This window comes from Capricornis sumatraensis, chromosome 20 (assembly GCF_032405125.1).
Source record: "Capricornis sumatraensis isolate serow.1 chromosome 20, serow.2, whole genome shotgun sequence".
Taxonomy (NCBI): Eukaryota; Metazoa; Chordata; class Mammalia; order Artiodactyla; family Bovidae; genus Capricornis; species Capricornis sumatraensis.
In genome coordinates, this window is record NC_091088.1 from 59,412,264 (window position 1) to 59,435,045 (window position 22,782).

At 55.7% G+C, this 22,782-nt stretch overlaps 2 protein-coding genes across 2 annotated transcripts; one reads left to right on the top strand and one right to left on the bottom strand.

Moving 5' to 3' along the window:
* The first annotated feature begins 911 nt into the window (after nt 1-911).
* On the top strand, nt 912-17,422 carry NPAS1 (neuronal PAS domain protein 1). The gene is made up of 11 exons (XM_068992934.1): nt 912-1,012; nt 1,483-1,718; nt 9,504-9,577; nt 9,885-9,974; nt 11,894-12,068; nt 13,447-13,562; nt 13,742-13,899; nt 14,554-14,660; nt 15,084-15,231; nt 16,263-16,357; nt 16,959-17,422. The coding sequence occupies exons 1-11, from the start codon at nt 912-914 to the stop codon at nt 17,420-17,422; spliced, it is 1,764 nt and encodes a 587-aa protein (XP_068849035.1).
* A 302-nt stretch (nt 17,423-17,724) lies between these two features.
* TMEM160 (transmembrane protein 160) lies at nt 17,725-20,097 on the bottom strand. Its single transcript, XM_068991654.1, has 3 exons — nt 19,890-20,097; nt 18,476-18,568; nt 17,725-17,990 (listed from the first exon to the last, which is right to left on the bottom strand). The coding sequence occupies exons 1-3, from the start codon at nt 20,095-20,097 to the stop codon at nt 17,725-17,727; spliced, it is 567 nt and encodes a 188-aa protein (XP_068847755.1).
* Nucleotides 20,098-22,782: the final 2,685 nt, after the last annotated feature.

Consider the following 22,782-nt stretch of genomic DNA (forward strand, 5'->3'; position numbering starts at 1 on the left):
GGGGGACCTAGCTGGGAAGGCTTGGGGGCGGCGTGGATATGGGGAGCGGGGCTGGACCCTGAATGCCTAGCCCTGGAGGAATGAAGACCTAATTGAACATGTTTCCGGTTCTGGGGAATCTGAATACCAGGACACCTGGGCTCAGAATTCTGGATCCATCCTGAGGGATACCTGGGGCTAAGGAGCTGGCCGCTGCATTGGGGGTCTTCAGGGAGGAAGTTGTGGTTGCGGAGATTTGGCGGCCCAGACACGTGGCATCACCCCCAGGGTTTGAGGGGTGGTCCCTGGGAAAAGCATCGGGTGGGGTCCCTAGTTTCTGCCTCCCCCCCGCCCCTATCTCTTTAACCGAGCCTGGGAAATAGGCGTACCGCAGATGCAAAAACCAGACTCCCGGGATGGGCTTGTGGTGGGAGCAGGTCCCCGGGGTAGAGGGCTCTGGGGGCTGGAGCCGGTCTTGCCTGGGCCCCGGCGAGGCGCCCGCCCCCCGCCCGGCTTTGGGCATGCTTGGCACGCAGCGCGCGGGCCGGTCGGATCCGTATGCGCGCCGCGTGCGCCTATTGGTATGCGGGAGCCGGCCCGGCGCGGGCGTGAGGCGGGCGCGCTGGCGGGCGGCGCGGGGGAGGCGGCGGCGGGGCACGTCCTCACCCTGAGTGAGCTTCGCCCGGAGCCCGGCACGGTGAGAGCTGCGGGCTGTGTAACCTGGCCTCCGGGTAGGAGAAACTGAGGCCACCTCCCGCGGCAGCTCCTCGCCGGGACCCTGCACCCAACCCCGCGGACCTTGGTTTGCCTACCAGTGTCCCACGCGCCCCCTCGGGCGTTGAGCGTTGCCTCCCGCTCCTTCCCGCTGCAGGAGACGCGGCTCTCGAGTCCCACAGGCCGCTCTGAGCCCGCCTGAGCGGGTCCCCACGGAGATGGCGGCCCCCTACCCCAGCGGTGGCGGGGGAGGTCGCGGCGGCAGCGTCCCTTGGGACTTTCTGCCGGGGTTCGTGGTCAAGGCCCCGCCGGGACCCTGGTGAGCAAAGCCCTGCCCCTCGGGCCGTGGCCCCGCCCCAAGGCGGGATCCGACGAGGATTCACATTCACCTTCGCCCCGCCCCTCGGGCCGTGGCCCCGCCCCAAGGCGGGATCCGAAGAGAATTCACACTCACCTTCCGCCCCGCCCCTCGGGCTAGACTTTCTTACCGGAGTTGCTCTACCGAGGTTCCGCAACTCACCGCACACTGGGCGTTCGGTTCCTAGCCCCCTTTTTCGGGACTCCTACCCAACATTCTTACCGCTCCCCTCTCCTTCTTCCTCCCCCTCAGCCTTTACACCCCCAAGTCCTGCCCCACGGCTGGGCAGAGAAGTCACTCTCAGGCTCTGTCCCGACCTCCAGAGTGCTGAACCCACTTCCAACGTCCCGTTCCCCCCGTTCCCGAGGCCCCCGCCCCCGATTCCAGAGGCCCCGGCCCCAGCTGACGCTCCCTCCGCGCCGCCCGCCCAGCCTGCAGGCGCAGCGCAAGGAGAAGTCCCGTAACGCTGCGCGCTCGCGGCGCGGAAAGGAGAACCTGGAGTTCTTCGAGCTGGCCAAGCTACTCCCTCTGCCCGGAGCCATCTCCAGCCAGCTGGACAAGGCGTCCATCGTGCGCCTCAGCGTCACCTACCTCCGCCTGCGCCGCTTTGCCGCGCTCGGGGCGCCGCCCTGGGGGCTGCGGTCTTCGGGGCCGCCGGCGGGCCTAGGTGAGTGCGCATGCGCGGGGGCGGGGTCCTGGCGCGCTCGCGCAGGGCAGGGCACCCCGGGTCTGAGCTGCGAGCTAGCTGTGGCCAGTCTCCTCCACCCGAAAGGAAGGGAGTACAGAATTTGGAGTCAGACCTTTTGTGTGTTGCTATCAGACGGCTTCTGCTGTCCAAGCCTCAGTTTATTCATCTGTAAAATGGACTCACCAGGTAGGGACGGTTTCATGAATTCTGCCCTGGCCGTACCAGGGGTCATGCCACTAGTAAGGGCTATTATTTTTATTAGAGGAAATGATTCATGATTCTCACAAAGGAGACCCGCAGCTGCATGAGCGGGACAGAGAGGACCCAGCCCGGGCCTCCCATCCGCTAATGAGCAAGAAACACCCCGCACTCAGATCGGAGGGACCCCAAAGGAAACACAAGGACTCTGGCGTCTGAATTCCCAGCCTGGGATGCGGGAGGGGGACGGGATAACATGGCAGGTAAGATGGCGAGCTTCAGTAAGACAGAGGTCCCTGTCCCCGCTTGGCCATTCCCCAGCATTGTGACCCCCGGGCAGGTCGCCTCACCTCTCTGTGCCTCATTTGTGAAATGGAAATCATGATGAAGCCCCTCCCCTCCCCAGGGCTGAGAAGAGAAAAAGGTCTACCAGGTAATAAAGACCCTAAACACACCTGGTTCAGAGTAAACAGCCAGTGTGTAGCGATTACTGTTATCAGTGGTTGTTTAGTCGCTCAGTCGCGTCTGACTCTTTGCGACCCCATGGACTGTAGCCCACCAGGCTCCCTCTGTCCATTGAATTTCTCCAGGCAAGAATACTGGAGTGGGTTGCCATTTCCTTCTCCAGGGGATATTCCCGACCCGGAGATCGAACCGCGTCTCCTACATTGGCAAGCGGATTTTATTTTTTACCGCTGAGCCACCAGGGAAGCCTTTATCAATGGGTACCTGCAAGTTTATTGAGCGTCTGCTGTGTGCCTGCTACTGTTCTGAGCCCTCTGGACCCAGCCGGAAACAAACTGAATAAAAGTGTCTGCCCTGGACAGGCTGACATCCTACTCCCCAAGACATGATAACGAAATACAGTCTATAATATGTTAAAATATAGAACATGTAAAACACAGATATATATAGATAGATATCTACTTTATTATTATTCAGACTTCATTACACAGAAGTGTTACGTTATTGTTGTTACTTCTATTAATGTTTTATTGCTTTACTCTTATTACTAGAAGTGTGCGAATCGTGTTCTTCAGAGGTCTCAGGTAACAGGGACAGGGGACCCTAGGCAACTGCGCCCCCCCCCCAAGATGGATTGTCCTTAGGGTGGGGTTGGAGGGGCTCCAGTTCCCCTCCTGCCCTGGTCTCAGGGGGGAGGGGGGAGAGAAAATAGCATTGATTAAGTTCGCAATAAATCACCATTTAAATTTAAATAATCCGGCTTCCCAGGCGGTAATTAGGCGAATTGACTGGCGCGGAGAGAATGCGGCATTAGCGCCGCTGATTACTGTCATTACCGCGAACAACATGTGCGCCGGCGGGGGATAAACATCTTGTCTATTGTCCCCAAGCCCCGGGGAGAGAAAGGGAGGGGGGGGGGGGATGCTGAGAGCCCCGCCGGCGGCCGGTCTCCCCCCTCCCCGCTTGCCGGGATGGGTCATTCGAGGGGGCAGACCACCGACCTTAGCAACCCCCTTGCCTGTAGGTGGGAAGGCGGGGCAGGGCAGTGTGCTGGGGAGGAGCTGCGTGGATTCCCCCCAAAATTAAGAAATGGAGGCATCTGTTCTCCCGGGGTCTTCAGCAAGAGGCCAAGAACCTGCCTCAACAGTTCAAAAGCACAATGTAGGCTCTCTAAAGGAGGGGGGACTCCCATGTTCTTCTCAAAAATACTAGTAATAATATATGCCGCAGACACTGAGTTGAACACTGGATCCAAATTCACTTGCTTAATTCTCTCAGAAATCTTCAGAGGGAGGCAGTGTTTTGATCCCTGTTTTATAGAACTGGAAAACTGAGACCCAGAGAGGTGATGCTCTTTGCCCAGGGTCACACAGCCAACAAGGGACTCAGATGAGATTCAAACTCAAGTAGCCTGGCTCTGACGCCCACCTTCTCTATCACCATACTTGGCATATGTGTGGGTCTCCGGGGATGGGTTCTGGGTTGCTGGGCTTGGCCTCTCTCTGGGCCTCACACTACCATCTGTAAAATGGGATCATGAATGTTGAAGTCTAGCCTAGGGGCTCTAAGTCTGAAGAGAAGATAGCTTTGATCTATCAGTCATTCATTGTTATTGATTCAGCTGTGCCAGGCAGTGTTCTAGGGACTGGGGACATCGCAGAGAACAGGAAAAAAGTTCCTGCCCTGGGAGGTGGGCTGCAAACCTGGTCCCCTGCCCTCTACCTCCCTAATGTCACCTTTCTACCTCTCTAGTGACTTCAAGCCCTTGCCCCATGTTGGCTGCCTTGCTGTTCAGAGAAGCCTGCTCCCACCCCAGGGCCTTTGCACCTGCTATGCTTCCACCAGGAACCCTCATTCCCTTTGAATGTGGGCTTTTCAGTCAGGCTTTTCCCAACCACACTATTAAAAATAAAAGGGACTTCTTTAGTGGTCCAGTGGCTAAGAGTCTGCACTCCCGTTGCAGGGGGCCTGGGTTCAATCCCTGGTCAGGGAACTAGATCCCACATGCTGCAACAAAAAGTTCACATGTCACAGCTAAGACCCGATGAAGCCAAATAAAAATAACAACCCTCTGCTCCCGGCATGTCTTGTCTCCCTTTCTCCCTTTCCTGTCTTTTTTCTTTCCATAGTACTCATTGTTACCTGCTATTGCATATTTCTTATTTCTCTTGTTTATTTAATTTTTAAAAATATTTATTAATTTATTTGGCTGTGCCAGTTTTTAGTTGCAGCATGTGGGATCTAGTTCCTTGACCAGGGATGGAACCCAGGCCCCCTGCATTGGGAGCTGGAGTCTTAGTTCCTGGACATCAGGGAAGTCCCTTCTCTTGTTTATTGTGTTTCTCCCCTACAACACCTTGTTTGCTGAGCCTAGAACAGACCCTGCACACAGTGAGGGATCACTAAATATTTGCTGGGCAGCTATGGAACTGGGTGGGGGCTTCCCATGTAGTGCAGCGGTGGAGAATCCACCTGCCAGTACAGGAGACACAAGAGACGTGGGTTCAGTCCCTGGGTTGGGAAGATTCCCTGGAGGAGGAAATGGCAGCCCACTCCAAGTATTCTTGCCTGGAAATTCCAGGGACAGAGGAGCCTAGTGGGCTGCAGTCCACGGGGTCACAAAGAGTCAGACGTGACTGAGTGAGGGAGCAGTTAGAACTAGGTGTTGGGGGGATGCACATGTCAGGCGTGACCTCTCTAAGGAAGTGACCTTTGAGCTGAGACTGGGAGGAGGTGAGGGAGCGAGCTCTGAGGAAAGCCGGAAGGAGAGTGTTCCAGGCAGAGACAACAGCAAGCAGTTTGGTGGGTGCAGGCCACAGCAGTGAGGTCAGGAGCTCCAGAGAGGAAGAGAGGAGTAAGTGGAGGGGCAGTGGTCAGCGGGTCGGGGCCAGCTCCTGCAGGGCCTCTCGGGCCGTGGCGAGGACTTTGGCAGCTACTCCGAGTGAGATGGGAGCCGCAGAGGGGATGGACGTGAGGGAAAAAGCAGGGAGCCCAGTGAGCAGGCAAGCGAGGTGATCCAGCTGGACATGAGGCAGCTAGGCCAGGGTGGGGGCGGTGGGAGGAGAGGTGGTGGGGTCCAGGAGATGCAGTGACCATCCAGCCTTGGGACTTACAGAACAGGGGTGTGGGTGTGAGGAAGGAGAGGGTCAAGGTGGACAGCAAGGTACCCCCCAGAAGGGGCCTGCAGTGGAGTTTATCCGTAGAAATGCCTAGAAGAATAACCCAGACTCACCTACTGTATGGGCTTCCAAAGTGGCTCAGCGGTAAAGAATCCGCCTGCCCATGCAGGAGACACAAGAGACACGGGTTCCATCCCTGGATTGGGGAGATCCCTTGAAGAAGCAAATGGCAACACACTCTAGTATTCTTTCTGGGACAATCCCATGGACAGAGGAGCCTGGCAGACTGCAGTCCATGAGGTCAAGAAGAGTGGGACACGACGGAGTGAGCAGCAGCAGCAGCTGGCTGTGCCAAGTGCATGCATGAACCCACCCAGCTCCAGCCCTAGACCCGTTTCACAGGTGCAGCCAGGGAAAGCGCAGGCAGGAATGCACCTGCTCCAGCCCCTCAGGCTTGCTTCCAGGGAGCAAGGCACTCTGATGAAGGCAGGGGGGCTCCTTCTCCCAGACTGCTACAAGTTCCTGAAGTCCCACCCCTTCATCCCCACTAGTCTGGGACAGCAAAGCCCCCAGGGCAGTTGAGGATGGACTGTGGGGGCGGGACCCCTGGGTGAGGCCTTAGCTTCTCCCCTCGGCCCCTCAGCGCCCCCTCCGGTTTGGAGGGAAGATGACAACTGGGGCAGTTTTATTCCAGGGGAGGCTGACTTGATAGGAAACGCAGCAAACGTTTGTTGAAAGAGTGAATGATGGCTGAGGTTTGGACGTGAACAAGAGCAGATCTGGGAGGGATAGGGGTTGAGGTATTTCTGGGAGAGAAGGGGGGTGGGGAGAAGGAGGAAGCGGGGAGTCGGTGGACTTGGGGCGGGGTGGGGCTAGGAGCCATAAGACCCCTCAAAGACCCTTCAGTCAGGGATGGGGAGAGACCCAGGGGACAGGATAGGGGAAGAGCGAGTGGCTGAGCCCTCCCGGCTACACGCACCCCCATCCCGACGTGCCCATTAACGCTGTTAATTGCAGCCGTTCAGTCTGACCTGGGCTGATCCTGTGAGAGGGAAAATGAAGGAATTAGCAAAAATGACAGGGGAAAATTGCGACAATTAGCAGCCGGCATTGTTCCCGCCTGTCACCCGGCTGGTTCCTGCTGCATCTCGGGGGAGGGGTCTCCATCACCACCACCACCCCTCAGCTATTGTCCCTGGAATTCCAGGGGCGGGTGGGGGGTGGAAAAAGGGTGTGAATAGTCTGAGGGTGTCGGGGGTCTCTCCTGGAGGGAGGAGGCGTGGCCAAGCTGGGGTGGAGCTTTGGGGGTTGCGTCCTGATGGGAGGGGCGGGTGGCGTTCCGCCGCCTGGTGTTTTGATGGTCTGGAAATCACAATAGTAATCAGGCTATTAATACTGATCCGAGGTTGTTTCGGGAGCACCTGCTGTGTGCCCGCCCCTGGTAGGCCCTCTCTGTTCCCTAGGCGGAATGAATGCTCAACATCCCCTAACGGATCAGCCAGTCCTCTTAGCAAACCCATTTAACAGAGGAAGAAACTGAGGCACAGAGAAGTGAAGGGACTGGTCCCTGGGGAGGACAGTGACTGACACCAGACCTGGATCCTCAGGCCAGCAGGAGCCGGGTGCTTGGGGACCCTTGAGGTCACTGACTCCCTAATCTGGGCACAGGCCCCTTGGGGAGTCATTCTCTGCAAGGTCTGGCCTGGATGTCTGGAGTCGTCTGCTCTTGACTGTTGTGGGGATGGACGGCCTATGTCTCTGCCTCCGTCTCCTTCACCATCTGTATCTTCCTGCCACTTTCCCCGTATGTCTCTCTGTGCATTTCTTTCCCTCCGTCCCTCCGTCTCTTTATTTTTATTTTTAAAATGTTCCGTGCTGGTGGTGGCCTGCGGGATCCTAGCTCCCCAACCAAAGATCGAACCCATGCTGCCTGCATTGGACATGGGCAGTCTTATCCACCGGACCTCAGGGGAGGTCCCTGTCCTTCCATCTCATCGCGTCTCTCTGTCTTTGTCTATCTCTGTCTCAATTTCTGTGTCTATATATTGCTCTATCTCTCTTTTTAAAAATTTTATTGGGGTAAAATGTGTGTAACACGACATTCACCATTTTACAGTGTGCAGCCGCGCATCTATCTGGTTCATGTTCGTCACTCTCCTAAAGCCCTGTACGGTTCACAGTCTCTCCCAGCTTCTCCTGCCCCTCCCTCCAGCCCCTGGCGACCACCAATCTGCTTCTTGTCCCTGGATTTGCCTGTTCTGGATGTTTCATATAAATGGAATCCTACACTATGTAGCCTCGTGTGTTCGGTTGCTTTCACTTAGCGTAATTGTTCTCAAAGTTGCTTTCTGCTCAGCGTGGATCGGGAATCCATTTGTTTTTATGGCCGAATGACATTCCACTGTATGAATTTAGCACGTTTTACTTATTCATTCAGCAGTTAGTAGACATTTGCGCTGTTTCCACCTTTTGGCTATTAGGAATAATGCTGCTATGAACATTCACATCCAAGTGTTTGTTAGAGCACCTGTTTTCCGTTCTTTGGGATATGTACCTAGGAGTGCAATCGCTGGGTTATATGGTCATTCTTTGGGGAAGAAAAGGGCAACACACTCCAATATTCTTGCCTGGGAAATCCCATGGACAGAGGAGCCTGGAGGTCTACAGTCCGGGGTCGCAAAAGACAAATGACTGAGCAGCTAGCTAAACAACAAATAGTAATTCTATATTTAACTTATTGAGGAATCGCCAAACTACTTTTCCAGGCTGGCTGAATCGTTTCCCATTCCCACCAGCAACACACAGGGCTTCCGATTTCTCCACATCCTCGCCAACACTTCTTTTCTTTTTCTTTTTTTAAATTCTAGCCATCCTAGTGGGTGTGAAATGATCTCTCATTCTGGTTTTCATTTGCATTTTGCTAATGACTAATGATGCTGAACATCTTTTCAAGCGCTTATCGGCCGTTTGTGTACCGTCTTTGGATGACTGTCTATTCAAATCCTTTACCCGATTTTTATTTCGGCTGTGCTGTGCAGCTTGAAGGATCTTAGTTCCTTGACCAGGCATCGAACCCAGACCCTCAGCAGTGAAAGCGCTGAGTCCAAACCACTAGACTACCAGGGAATTCCTCTTTGGCCCATTTTTTTTAATTTATTTTTATTATTAAAGGATAATTGCTTTACAGAATTTTGTTGTTTTCTGTCAAACCTCAACATGAATCAGCCATCGGTGTACATATATCCCCTCCCTTTTGAACCTCCCTCCCATCTCCCTTCCCATCCCACCCCGCTAGGTTGATACAGAGCCCCTGTTTGAGTTTCCTGATTTGGCCCATTTTTTAACTGGACTCCTCATCCTGTCGTTGTTGAGTTGTAATGTCCTCATCTCTTTCTCTATTCCTTTGTATCTCTGTCCATCTATTTGTATCTTTGTCTCTCAATGTCTCTCTGTGTCCCTATCTCTCTGTCTTTTTTTTTCGGGTTCCTTTCTGCTGCATTCTCATCCTTCAGGTCTGAGCTCAAAGGCCCCTCCTTCAACAGGCCCTACCCCATTTTTCTTTATTTCATGCCACCTATTCAATTCTCCCTAGCAGTGGTCACGAATAATAGTTCTGTATTTGTTAGTTTCTTGCTCATTGATATCTGCCCTGACTTGGGTACCCTGTGAGGGCAGGGGTGGGTGTCCTGGTCACCTCCCACTCTGTCTCTAAGCACTGCCCAGTGAAGGGCAGATGCTCAGGGCGTTTGCTGGAGGACTGAATGGGTGAATGAATCCCTTTCTGTATCTCCTGGTGTCTCTCTGTCTCTGTGTGTCTCAGTCTGCCCCTCCTCACACCCTGGGTCTCTCCCTGACAAGGCTCCCCAGTGCCTCAAGACTGGGGACGAGAGAGGGAGATATGTAGCCTGCTTCCCTGGGGGTCTTCCCAGAGGTCAGGGGTCAAACCAGCAGGCTCTAGCCTTACCCCTCACTCTCCCCCCAGCCCCAGGCCGCAGGGGTCCCGTGGCGCTGGTCTCCGAAGTCTTTGAGCAGCACCTGGGTGGACACATCCTGCAGGTGAGGCCCCTTCCCCGCCTGCTGCTCCTTGCTGCCACCTTGTGGCTGACTTGGGAGAAAGGCACTTTCCTCTCCAGCCTCAGCCCCGGGCCCGGGAGGAGCGGGGGTGGGGCGGGGGTGTGTGTGCCGGCAGCCCAGAACTGGGAGGCAGGCTGCTGGGGCTCCCCTTTCTTCCTCCTCCTCCCTAGGGCCGCTGAAACTCTTTACCCCTGATTAACCCATCGCAAGCAGAGATCCAGATTTTAGAACCTCTTGTAGATGCCGTGTCCTCCTCTCCCTACGCCCCCCCTCTCTCTCCCCACTCTAGTCCCTGGATGGCTTCGTGTTTGCCTTGAACCAGGAAGGGAAGTTCCTCTACATCTCAGAGACAGTCTCCATTTATCTGGGTCTCTCACAGGTAAGGGGCCCGCAGCAGGCTGCCTGGCCCAGCTCAGCTGCCATCTCCCTTGCCCACCCTCCTCTCTCCTGGCCTCACCAAACCAGCATGAAAAAAAAAAAAAAGGATGGGCTCCTAGGGTCCCAAAGTGTGTTCCTTGGGACCCAACATGACACCAAATGCAGAGGAGAGTTTTTAAAGTAGTAGGTTGATTTGAAGAAAGCAAATCAGCAGAAAGCTAAGTTTGCCTGTGAGTGGTCACCATAGGCACTGATATTTACCAAAACGTGTTTCTTCTTAACACTTCTAACACATGACTTTAGTTACTTATTTATTTTTGGCTGTGCTGGGTCTTCTTGTCTGGGCTTTCCCCTAGCCGTGGGGAGCGGGGCTTACTCTCTAGTCATGCTGCACGGGCTTCATGGCGGTTGCTTCGCTTGTTGTGGAGCAGAGGGCCTAGGGCGTGTGGAGCTCAGTAGCTGGGATCCTCAGGCTGTAGAGCCTAGGCTCAATAGTTGTGGTGAACCTGTGGTGAACAGTACAGGTTGTGGCGCACAGGCTTACCTGCTTTGCAGCATGTAGGATCTTCTTGGACCGGGGATCGAACCTGAGTCTCTTGCATTGGCAGGCAGATTCTTTACCACTGAGCCACGAGGGAAGCCCTATTCTTAACACTTGTAAAGGATTCCAGCCATTCGTATTGGGAGGACTCGGGTTTTGCCAGCTTGGAGGATTTTGGGGGGCATCTTAGTTGACTGGTTTGCATTTTGCCTTGATTTCAACCCACTGTTTCTGCTCCAGCTCCTGAAGCCGGTGTCTGAGAGGGAAAGGAGGGCAAAGAGAAGTCCAAAGTCCCCATCCCTGGAGTCCTGGCTCCTTGCGGCATCTTAGGTCTTGCCAATCCAATCAATGCATTGTTGCTGACTTTTAGCATTTTTACAGAGATTTTGACAAATGGCAAATTTAGAAAATTCAGTGCATTGGTTTTTGGCATTTGTGAGCAGCTCTCCAGTGAGTTGTTGGAGGGAGGTTCCTGGAAGAGGAAGACCTTGAACGGGGAATATGGACAAGCGGAAGGGAAGGATACGAGTGGAGGGAAGGCTGGAAGCTTGTGTGTGGGGGAGCTTAATGAGAATAGAGGGAAGCATGTGACCCCCAAACCCAGGGACAGTGGGAGCATGGGAGGTTTCTGAGCAGAGGAGGGCCATGGTCCGAGCAGTACCTTATGGAGGGGTATGTGTGTGAGGACTGAAGGAAAGAAAACCAGGGAGGACTCTTGGGAGGAACACACAGGGAGACGGTGGCTGCCGGCTCTGGGACCGTGTGGAGATGAGGGGACCGCTGCGAGAAATCTGAGGGTTGAACTGAATGTAAAAATCTAATTTAAAGGTTCTAACACTTTAAAGAGTTTGAAAGCCATTCCACTGCTTGTGTCCTGATTTCCATTCCTGCTGGGACATCCTGTGAGTCATTTCAGGGCGCAGTTGTTTGCTGTATGGGGATGAGAGTGAGTAAGCAGGAACTGGGTAAACAGAGGCTACGACACCCCCGTTCCAAACCCCTCCCCCAGCTTCTTTTATTTTATTTTATTTGGTTGCACTGGGTCTTAGCTGTGGCACGTGGGATCTAGTTCCCTGACCGGGGAATGAACCTGGGTGCCCCGCATTGGGCACGCAGTCTCAGCTACTGGACAACCGGGGAAGTCCGCTCCCCCCAGCTTCTTCATAGCGGAGGTAGGGGCAGAAAATCCGTAATAATCTCTGGGTTTGAAGTGAGAGGGCACGGGAGGAGCCTAAGTTTATGTTCTCCTTTTAAAAAGTTTAAGTAATTTTTATTTTTCTAATGAAAACACAAGACTGGCATGAGACACCTGCTTGTCAGGCGGGCTAGAGACGGCGCTCCCCTCACCGGTCCCCTGCACTCCCCGCCTTCGCCGGCAGGTGGAGCTGACGGGCAGCAGCGTCTTCGACTACATCCATCCTGGGGACCACTCCGAGGTGCTGGAGCAACTGGGGCTGAGGGCCCCGACCGCCGGACCCCCCACCCCGCCTTCCGTCCCCTCCTCTTCCTCCTCCTCCTCATCTTCCTCTTCGCTTGCGGATACGCCTGAGATCGGTAATTCCCAGGGCCCCCCAAAAAAGAGGGCTGAGGGACACTGGGTACGTCTCCAAATATGTCTTCTTTAAACAAAAACACTCTTGTTAAGAGTTGTGCAAAGCAAGTTTTTGTAGAATGAGTCAGAGTCTAAATTGAAGCAGTGAGACGTGGCTCCCTAAAATTACCTAAGCTCCCTAAGAATGCCTGAATCCCCAAGATTGGAGGTTTACAAAGACCCCCTCTGACTGCAGAGTGGAGGCGGGTGCCTGTGGGTTGTTATTATTATTTACAATGCGTGCTTATTGGGCATTTACACGTGCCTTGCCCTTAAGGACATAATTTTATTAAATCCCAACCACAAATTCATGAAGCAGAAACTGATGATCTCCATGTTACAAAGGAGGAACCTGGGGCACAGAGAGGTTGAGTTAAGTGTCCCAGGTCACACAGATGTAAGTGGTTGAGCTGGACTCTGGCCCAGGTTTGTCTGACTGCAGAGTCTGTGCTTCTAACCCTTCTCTCCAGTGGAAGATTCCACTCCATGTTGGGGAGGGAAGGGTGTTGGAGACTACCCTGCAAGTTTCTTTTAGCTCTGAGATATTGGGGGACTGAGGTTGTCTTTCTCGTGAATAGGCTTCTCTTGTGTGGCGTTTGCTTTAAAGGAAAATCATGTGAACTATCAGCAGTGCTTGCAAGCTTGGGAGATGTTTGTGACACGTGTGGGACTGTTGGCAAGCGTGATTATATTTACACCTGAGTTTGAGGCCCAGACAGGGTTATCTGGGTGTGAGCCTATTTATAAGACTGCTTCACGGGGTTTATAGAATAATCCGTATTTGTGAGGCTTATTTGTTCCGATAGCCGGAACCCCACTCGGTGCTTAGCCCTTTGTTGGGTAGGGCTGGAGACAGAGCAGTGGCTAGAGCCCCAGCCCCACCCTCCCGAGGCTCACAGTCCAGTGGAGGAGACTGAACGGTCCCCAGGCAGTGATGACCCAGAGTGGGCAGGGCTGGGGTAGGAGAGACCCCAGAGGGGCAGCTGACCCAGCCTGGGGGTCAGGGAGGACTTCCGGGAGGCGAAGATGTCTGAACTGAGACCTGGAGGTTGTGGCTAGAGATGATGTCATTAGAAAGCAGTGCTTGCCAGTCTTAGGCCATGGTGAGGAGCTGGGCTTTCTCCCAAGGGTACTAGGGAGCCATGGCAGGCTCAGAGCAGAATTATAGGGTCAGATCCGAGCTTTAGAAAGAGGGGGCTGACTGCCGGTGAGGAGGGGAGCTTAGTATACGGATACGGTGTCACAGTGATTGTGGTCATGACCCTCTGTCTGCAGAGGGCGGGGGTGGCCTGCGTGTGTCCGCTTCCGGACCCCATAACCTTCCTTCACGCTCCGCCCCAGAGGCTAGCCCCACCGAGGTATCCCCGTCCTCCCGGGTCCAGGAGCGCTCCTTCTTCATCCGCATGAAATCCACCCTCACCAAGAGGGGGCTGCATGTCAAGGCTTCGGGGTACAAGGTGGGTGTGAGCACTCCGCGCCCAGCGTCTGTCTCCCGCGTCCCCTACCCCACCCCGTGTTCCTGCCAGCTATTTCCCAGGGCCCCAGGGCCTGGGGACAACGGTCAGAGCCAGGCTCTGTGGCCAGGTTGTGGTCCCCGCGCCCCATGGGCCCCGCCTTGCCCCCGCCTCCGACACAGGTCATCCACGTGACCGGCCGCCTTCGGGCCCGCGCCCTGGGCCTCGTGGCCCTCGGCCACACGTTGCCGCCAGCTCCACTGGCTGAGCTGCCGCTGCACGGACACATGATCGTCTTCCGACTCAGCCTGGGTCTCACCATCCTTGCTTGTGAGAGCAGGTACCGGGGTTGGGGTCAGAGGTGGGCCGATGGGGGCGCACGGGAGAGGGAGGTGGGCGGGGAGTCAGAGGGGCCAGGGGTCAGGAGGCTGCGGCCCTGGAGAGACGCGGGAAGCGAGAAAGCGGAGGAGTGAAGGCGGGGCCTGCGGGGATGGGGCGGGGCCTACGGGGACGAAGCGGGGCCTTGGGGCGGGGCTTGTGGGGTGGAGGCGCGGCCGTGTTCTGTTCCCAGGCCAAGTCCTCCCTTCGCGGAACCCTCCTGCAGAGCTCAGCTGTTCTTGATCCTATTTCTTTCTGCCTCACTGGTCTCTCATCCATTGGTCTCTCATCCACTTTGTTTCCCGCACCAGGCAGTGAGAGGGAAATTATCAATAGCGAAATCGTTTCCACAATTCAGGGGTCTCTGGAGTGCCCGGGGCCAACCCACACCCAGGAATGCCATCTGCTCGAATGCCCATAGCCATCCTAGACAGGGACACTATTATTTTAAATATTTTCCCGCCCATTTTAAGGGGGTGGGGGGGAAACTAAGCCTGGAGCAGTGCAGAGCCAGGGTTGGGGCGCTGAGTGACTCCGGAACCAACCCTGCCCCCTTCTCCCCATCGCATGGTCACAGACCCCTTCTCCCTAGCTCTCTGTTGGTCCCTGCCCTCAGGGTCAGCGACCACATGGACCTGGGGCCCTCAGAGCTAGTGGGCCGCAGCTGCTACCAGTTTGTCCATGGACAGGATGCAACCAGGATCCGCCAAAGCCACCTGGACCGTGAGAACCCCTCACCCTAGACCTGAGCACCCCGCCGCCCTGCTCCCTGGAAGTCCTTCTTTGAGGCTGACCATGGTCTCTCCTGCTGCCAGCTCATCACAGGACGAGCAGCAAGGGAGTCGTCCCTGAGCAAAGTCTCAGGAATTGGGCGGGGGGTGGGATTTACAGGGACTGGGGTCTCTCTGACCCAGCCTTCAAACTCCAGGGGCCTCGATGCCAGATTCCCTCTGTCTTTCTGACTTGGGTTCTCTCTGTCCCCTCTCTGTGCTCTGCCTTTCTCTTTTCCCCACCATCTCACCCTTCCTGTTTCCCTGTCACCCGCCCCCTCTCTGCCCCTGTCTCCCTGTCCACCTGTCTCTCTCTCTGTCCATCCCATCCCACCCCATCCCTTCCGGTCTCTCCTGGTCCCTGGGCTGGGCCCAGTGCTGGACAAGGGCCAGGTGATGACCGGTTACTACCGTTGGCTGCAGCGCGCCGGGGGCTTCGTGTGGCTGCAGTCCGTGGCCACTGTGGCTGTGAGTGGGAAGAGCCCTGGAGAGCGCCACGTGCTCTGGGTCAGCTATGTGCTCAGGTGAGGGTTGCCTGGCCCCTCTCCCCATGAGCTCAGAACTCCTTCCAGAAGATTCTGTCAGCTCTTCCCACCTTTGGGTGGGAGCTCTCAGGGAGGGTTGCTAGACAAGTCTAGGGGGGGTGAGGCAGTAAAAACATGAAGGGGAATGGAGTCCAGCGAGAGTGAAGGCCTGGAGGAGAAGAGACCTTGGTTGCAGGAGGCAGAGAGGAAGTGATGGTCTCTTCTAGGGAGAAACAGAGATGCCAAGCGGCCTCAGGCCTAGGTGGGTTCTGGGACACTGGGGGGCCATGGCAGGCAGTATCCAGGAGAGGGCCAGAACAACCGATGGAAAGGAACTAGATGTGGGGAGGACATTCCAGGCCGAGCGCAGATGAGGCCCAGAGTCCCGGCTGACCCAGCTGAGGAGCCAAAGGGAGCGAGTGCTCTGGGCTGGAGTAGAGTCCCCAGAAACAAAGCTGAGGATGGTGGTGGGGCACTGGGGAGCTGGGAAAGGTTTAGAGCTGGAGGCAGTCACAGTCAAATCGGCTTTGTGAAAGGACCCTCTGCCTGCCATGAAGATGGAGGTCTGTCTGTAGGACAAGATGGGCTGGGAGCCTATGGACAGGGAGATGCGAGGCAGCACGGGTGGAGGGGGGTGGTGGCCACCAGGCCATCTCTGGCTTCGCAGGGCCTGGGCCTGGGTCTCTGGGAGGAGCGGCAGGTTTGGAAGGAGGATGCTGAGGTCAGATGAGCATGCGGTGCCCAAGGGGATACTTAGGGTGACATCCAGGCTTCCACCGGCTGCAGAGGTTTGGCCTCAGGAGACAGGGCCAAGCTGGTCTAAACACCAACTTGGAATCTGGGGTCCAATGATGAGGCCTAAGTGCCTCAGGTCAGGGGGAGTCCCCAGTCACTGCAGTGGGGGTAGGTGCCTGCTCTCAGAGGGGAAGGGGAAGTCTCTACTCAAAAGACTTGTGGGCAGGAGGAAGGCTCTCTTCCCCAGAGGCCGGGTGGCCCGGGGCCCTAGCTCCCAATTTCATGTCTTGTCCCAGCCAAGCCGAGGGGGAGGAGACACCTCTGGACGCCTTCCAGCTTCCAGCCAGTGTGGCCCATGAGGACGCGTCCAGCCCGGAGCCAGAGCCCACAGGTGAGCCCCACCTCCCAGCCCCGCCCCTGGGAGGCCCTGAGCGGCCTCTGGGGCCTGTGCTGTCCAGTGTGGAGGCTATTTACAGTAAAAGTACTGTTCAAATTCCAGGAGTTCCCTGGAGTTCCAGGAGTTCGGACTCTCGGGCCTAGGTGTAATACCCGCTTGGTGAACCCCACAGGCCACGCAGTGTGGCACAAAATCATCACAAATAGTTTCAGTTCCATTTCCTTAGTCGTACTCCCCACATTTGAAGAGCTCAGTAGCCATAGGTGGCCAGTGCAGATATGGAGCACGTTCATCCTCATGGGAGGTCCTGTTGGATGGCCTGGGTCCAGACTGGGGCCTCTGGGGGCTGGTCACACTTTGTGGTGGGGGCCAGCCTGCCCCGCTGTACGGTACTTAGCAGCATCCCTGACATCCAATCCCTTGGATCCAGGTACATCCTCCTCCCCAGTTGGGACGACCAAAAATGCCTCTAGACAAAACTGCCCCAGCGGAGACCCACGGGTCTGGACCATGGAGCGTGGCCCCATTCTACAGATGGGAAGGCTGAGGGCTGGGGATGAGTAGGACGGCATCCTTCCGAATCTTCCTCTTGCAGAGCCAGAGCCTCCAGTGGAAGGAAACCGGGCCACCCCCCCGGAGGAGGACGAGGCCCCCCAGCCCCGGGGCAAACCCATCAAAGTGGAGCCCGCCCCCGGGGAGACAGAAGACCCAGAGGACAGTGAGGACGAGGAGCCGTCGGGCCACCTGGCCCCAACGAGGCCCGAGTTCACGTCCGTCATCCGGGCGGGGGCCCTGAAGCAGGACTTGGTGGGGCCGTGGGGCCTGGCACCTCCTGGGGACCCCCCGCCTTCCCTCCTGCACACTGGCTTCCTGCCCCCAGTCCTGCGGGGCCTGTGCACGCCGGGCACCATCCGCTACGGCCCTGCCGAGCTGGGCCTGGCATACCCACACCTGCAGAGGCTGGGCCCAGGCCCCGCCCTCCCGGAGGCCTTCTATCCCGCCCTGGGCCTGCCCTACCCGGGGGCCCTGGGCACCAGGGTGCAGCGGAAGGGGGACTGAGGACTGGGACAGCCCTCCACGTGGCTGGACCGGGAGGAAGGGTGGGGACCCCAAGGGGACGGGGCAGGGCTCTCGGCCCCCGTGAATTAAACACCTGCTCCCACACTGTGGCCATGGAGCTCCTCTTCTCTCCTTCCTCCTTAATTATCTCCACATGTCCCCACCCGCCCCTCCCCTCCCCCTTGGCTCAGCATCCCTGCCAAAGAAACCACCACTCGGAATCTGGAGCACGGGAAGGGTCAGGTTTTAATGTCCCGGTCCTCCGGGCCGGGCTGGCCAGCGCCCGGCCGGTTCCCTGTGGCTCACTCGGGTGGAGGCCGGCCCGCCTCATCAGGCCCGTCGGCCGCTGCGGTTCCGTCATCCTCGGGTACCAGTTCTACGTCCAGCTCCAGCTGGCCCATGTAGAGGCCGACGGCACAAGCCCAGAGCAGGCCGGCGGCCAGCACGGCCCCCACGCCCGCAGCCGCGCCCCCCACCGAGAGCTGCATGGGCCCCCGCAGCGCCGCCAGGCCCACCACGTAGGAGGCGCCGCCCCACACCACGCACAGGCCGCCTAGCAGGAAGAAGCCTGTGGGACAGAGAGGGGGACAGGGTCAGGGAGCCCGATCCTGGGGACCCAGGTGGGTTGGGGGCCAGAGGTGGCGTTAGAAGGGGAGTGGGGCACACTCAACGGCAGGGTGAGGGGCGGTACAGAGCCAAGGTTGGGGACATGCGAGGGAATCAGAGCGGGTGGCTAGGGCTTGGAGGGGGGAGGCCTGTCTGAGAGCAAAGATAAGATGGGAGTGGGGGCAGCATGAAGGGCTGAGACAGGGACCCGCATCTTTGCTGAGAAGTCAGATTGGAAAGGGCACGGACCCACAGCCCTGCCCTGAGCCACCCCATCTGGTGGGTCCGGTGCCCACGATGTAGCGATGAGGTGGGGAGAAGGAGGACACTCACAAATGGAGGAGGCGTTTCTGGTGGGGGAAGCAGGAGGGGTTCATTTACTACAGGGGGTGACTGGGTGGGGCAGGACACAGTCTAACTTGCAGGCTGCGGGGAGTCTACACTCACCATAGGCGGCCTCCCGGCCCATGTCACTCTGCATGAAGGAGATGACCCCGATGCCCGATGCCAGGAGGCCATTGCGGAACCATGAGAGGAAGGCTGGGGGTGGCGGCAGGGCAGAAAAGTCAGCGTCAGCCCAAACCCTGTCCCCAACCCCCTAGCCCAGATAGTCCACTGAGGGGTGCCTCTTCATCCGACCACCCTGTGCGGCCCTAAATCCCCACGTTGTCCGGGCGGCCCACCTACCAAAGTCTATCTGCCCAAAACCCTCTCACGACTCCACCTCCGAGTCCCTCCCCACCCCAAACTTTGCAACACCAAAGATGCAAGACATGAGTTGAGGAGAATTTAGGATCAAAATTGCAGAACCTGTATCTGAGGATCTGATGCTGGGAAACATTGAGGGCAGGAGGAGAAGGGGGTGACAGAGGATGAGATGGTTGGATGGTATCACTGACTCAAAGGACATGAGTTTGAGCAAGCTTGGGGAGACGGTGAAGGACAGGGAAGCCTGGCCAGCTGGCAGTCCCATGGGGTCGCAAAGAGTCAGACATGATTGAGCGACTGAACAACAAATCTGAGAACAGAAAGATCCCAAGAGGTCATCTGGGCCAGCGTCGATGCCACACGTGTATCCCCATGGGCTCGCCCCGCCCCACTTCTTTCTCAGATCCCCCAACAAATTGTTACCCCCCTACTTTCCCAGGCCTCTCTCCAGCCTCCCCTTCAGCTTTCTGAAACCTCACTGCTAGTGGGTATGCTCCTCCTCGATGTCATTCACATCCATTCAAGTCCCTGGTGTGTCACTAGCCAGGACTGGTCGGGTTACAATCCCACCACCCCTATCCCATCCTGTACCTAGAAGACCTCCTCTCCAATCAGCACCGCCAATGCCCACGTGAAGCCCCGCCCCCTACAACCAGGCACCACGCCCTCCAATCAGTCGAGAGGTTTTCTTCTATTGGTTGTTCCCTCTTCCAATCCGGAACTTCCCTCCTTTTCTGTGGGGCTCTACGCTCCCGCCTTATGCAGAGCGGTCCCCTAACCTGAACTGGCCCCTCCAACAAGGCCCCCTCTTGCATTCAATTCCCCCGCCCAAAGCCCTCTTTGGAAGCCTCTCCCATCTAGACAGCGCAGTTGGATAAGGCTCCCTGTCCTGGGCAGACGAACCTCTCCAATTCCTACTGCACCCCACAAACCAGACCCACCGTCCCATCCGCAAGCCCTTCTCCTGTGCGCACAGACTGCGCTCCTACGGCCAGCCACTTCCCTGCGTTTACACGGAAGCCCTTCTCCCTTCTAAGCTCGGGCCCCGTTTCCAGTAGAAATCCCACCCCCATCCTCCTCTCGTGCGCGCGTGCAGGTTGGCTAGGCGGAACCCCGTCTCCCATCCAGGCTGACCCCAGCTCCAGCCCCAGACCTGTCTCATGAGCCTTCCGGAGGAGCCAGGCGTCTGCGCGGTCCAGCTCGGACACGGGCGGCGGCGAAGCCCCAGCGCGGGGGCCGTGGCCAGGGGCAAAGGACCCCCGGGCGCCCCCGCTCCGGGGCCGTGGAGGCGGCAGCAGCGCCCCCCGGAAGCGGAGTCGGGCAAGGCGGGCGGCTCGAGCCCACCACCAGCCGCCTCCCATGGTTCGCACTACGGCCGCCGAGGCCCGCCCCGCCCCATGGGCCGCCCGTAGGCTGAAGTACACGTCACTCAGGCTTAGCCGCTTACCTATTGGTTTTCCGTGCGCCACTCAGGACCAGTGCGCACTGTCCACTGGTCGAAATGGTGGTGATCCCTCCTCTGTCATCTGTGCCGGTATTGTGCGTCCCACCTTGCTTCGGGGATTGGACTGCGAATCCCAGCGTTCATTGCATCGGGGGAAGGCCTGTCTTCAGAAGTTGGAGGCGCAATGTCTGTCGGGACTTGTAGTTTTTACTAATAACAATTTTAACGACCAAAAAAATCAAAACTCGTGGTACTTAATGTAGAACGTTTGTAAAATCTCGACGACTCCAAAGGAGAAAGTAAAGTTCATCACTGATCCCACCAATGAGCGGTTAATGGTAATATTTTGTTGTATTCCTATACCGTCTTTTTTCTACACGGGTGTAAAAGATTGCCGTTTGACAACTTAATTTTTTTCATGTAACAGTCAATAATGAACACTGACCAGTGGCATTGAATATTTTCCCACGGCATAACTTTTTTAATTTAAAAATATTATTTATTTTGAACACGTTACAAGATGCAGGTTACAAAGTGCATCTAATGGAAAGAAACACACAGAACCTCCGTGGGGATCTAGCGGTTAAGAATCCGCGCTGCAATGCAGGGGACGCAGGCTCGATCCCCGGTCAGGGAATGAGATCCCATATGCCATAATTAGGACCTCTTGCAGCCAAGTAAATTCAAATGATCTTCACATTTTGTCTATAGTCACTCCTCACATCGAATCAGGACTGGTCTGTGTGACCAGTTGAATGCTGTGGAAGTGACAGTGTGACTTCCGAGACTGGATGTTTTAGGTCCTTTATGACTTCCACCTTGTTCTCTTGAATCACCTCTTCTGTGGGAAACCAGCTACTGCATTTCGAGGATACTCAAGCAGCCTTGTGGAGAGGCTCACGTGGACAGGAACTGAGGCTCCCTGCAAACATCCAGCAGCAGCATGCCAGCCACACGAGTGAACGTCATTGGAAGTGAGCCCTCCATCCCCCATCAAATCTTTCGGTGATCCTGGCCCCAGCCCAAGGTCGTGGGAGACCCTAAGCCCAAACCACCCAGTTAAGTCACTTCTGTAGGATTCCTCTTTTTTTTCCTCCCTCATCACACATGTGGGATCTTAGTTCCCCAATCAGAGACTGAACTTGAGCATGTTGCATTGGAAGCAGGGAGTCTTAACCACTAGACCACCTGGGAATTCCCCAGATGTTTTAAATGAGCATCTAGTGATGTCTCTCCCAGCTTAAACCCTCCCATGACGGGGAAGACCTTTCACAGCTTTCCATTGCCCCCCTACCAAAACCATGACTACAAGACCTGCTGGGCCAGGCCCCTCTTGCCCTCTGCTCCTTCATCTCCCACTGGGAAGAGCTTGGATTTTATGGGGGGAGAGGCAGATTGGGGGTTAAACTAGGGGAGGGAGTTCAAATAGGCTGATAGTCTAAAAGATAGTCTGCCTGCTGGCAGTGAACAAGCATTAAATGGGCTTAAATGGGAACTGAAAATATTTGAAACACATTACTCACATTCTTGGCTGGTGAGATGGTTTAGGCAGATTGAGAGAGGGGGAGAAATTAAATACCAGAAAGGGTCAGAGCAGAGAAAACAAATCCTTTTTAAAGAGACAGAGCTGGCCAGTGGCCTCTGCACTTGTGATTAGATCGGTGGTTCTAATACAAATCATCCAGGAACTGTGTTAAGACAAACGTTAATGCTTCAGCCCCACTCAGGAGCCGCGCCACCAGGACCTGTGGACTGGAGGGTGGGACCAGGCACTGGTGGCCTTTTACAGTGAATATATTAATATTTTTATTCACCACAAGAAAAGAAATGATAATTACATGATGCAATGGAGGTGCTCCAAGATAGTGGTAGTAATCATACTGCAATGTGTAATTGTATGTACAGATCATTGTGTATCAAATTATCATAGTTACAACACAATCTCATACAGTATTCTATGTCAATAATAGCTCCATTTAAATATATATATATATATATATATATATATATATATATATATATAATATATATATTTTGCTGCACCACTTGGCTTTAGGAATTTAGTTCCTGGACCAGGGATTGAACCCAGGCCCTCCTCGGCAGAGTCCTAACCAATGGACTACTGGGAATTCTCTTTAAATTAAAAAAAATAAATAATTGTATTTATTTTTGGCTGTGCTGGATCTTTGCTGCTCCTCAGGCTTTTCCTTGAGTTGTGGTGCTCAAGCTTCTCGTTGTGGTGGCTTCTCTTGTTGCAGAGCACAAACTTCGGGCATGTGGGCTCGGTAGTTGTAGCCCCCAGGCTCTAGAGCACAGGCCCAACAGTTGTGGTTTCTGGTCTTAGCTGCTCCGCAGCATGTGGGATCAAACCCATGTCCCCTGCATTGGCAGGTGGATCTTTACCCCCGAGCTACCAGGGAAGTCCTAAAATTTGTTTTAAAAGAATATATTTGTATCAAGAACTGATTAGACGTCAGAGACTGTTCCACCATCTCTGGACACAATAGTGAATTTAATGAACCAAAGAGATAAACAGGAGATAAAGAATCAAATTTGCTGGCAGGCCATATCAGAACGTGGAGGCGGATTGCAATGGCATATT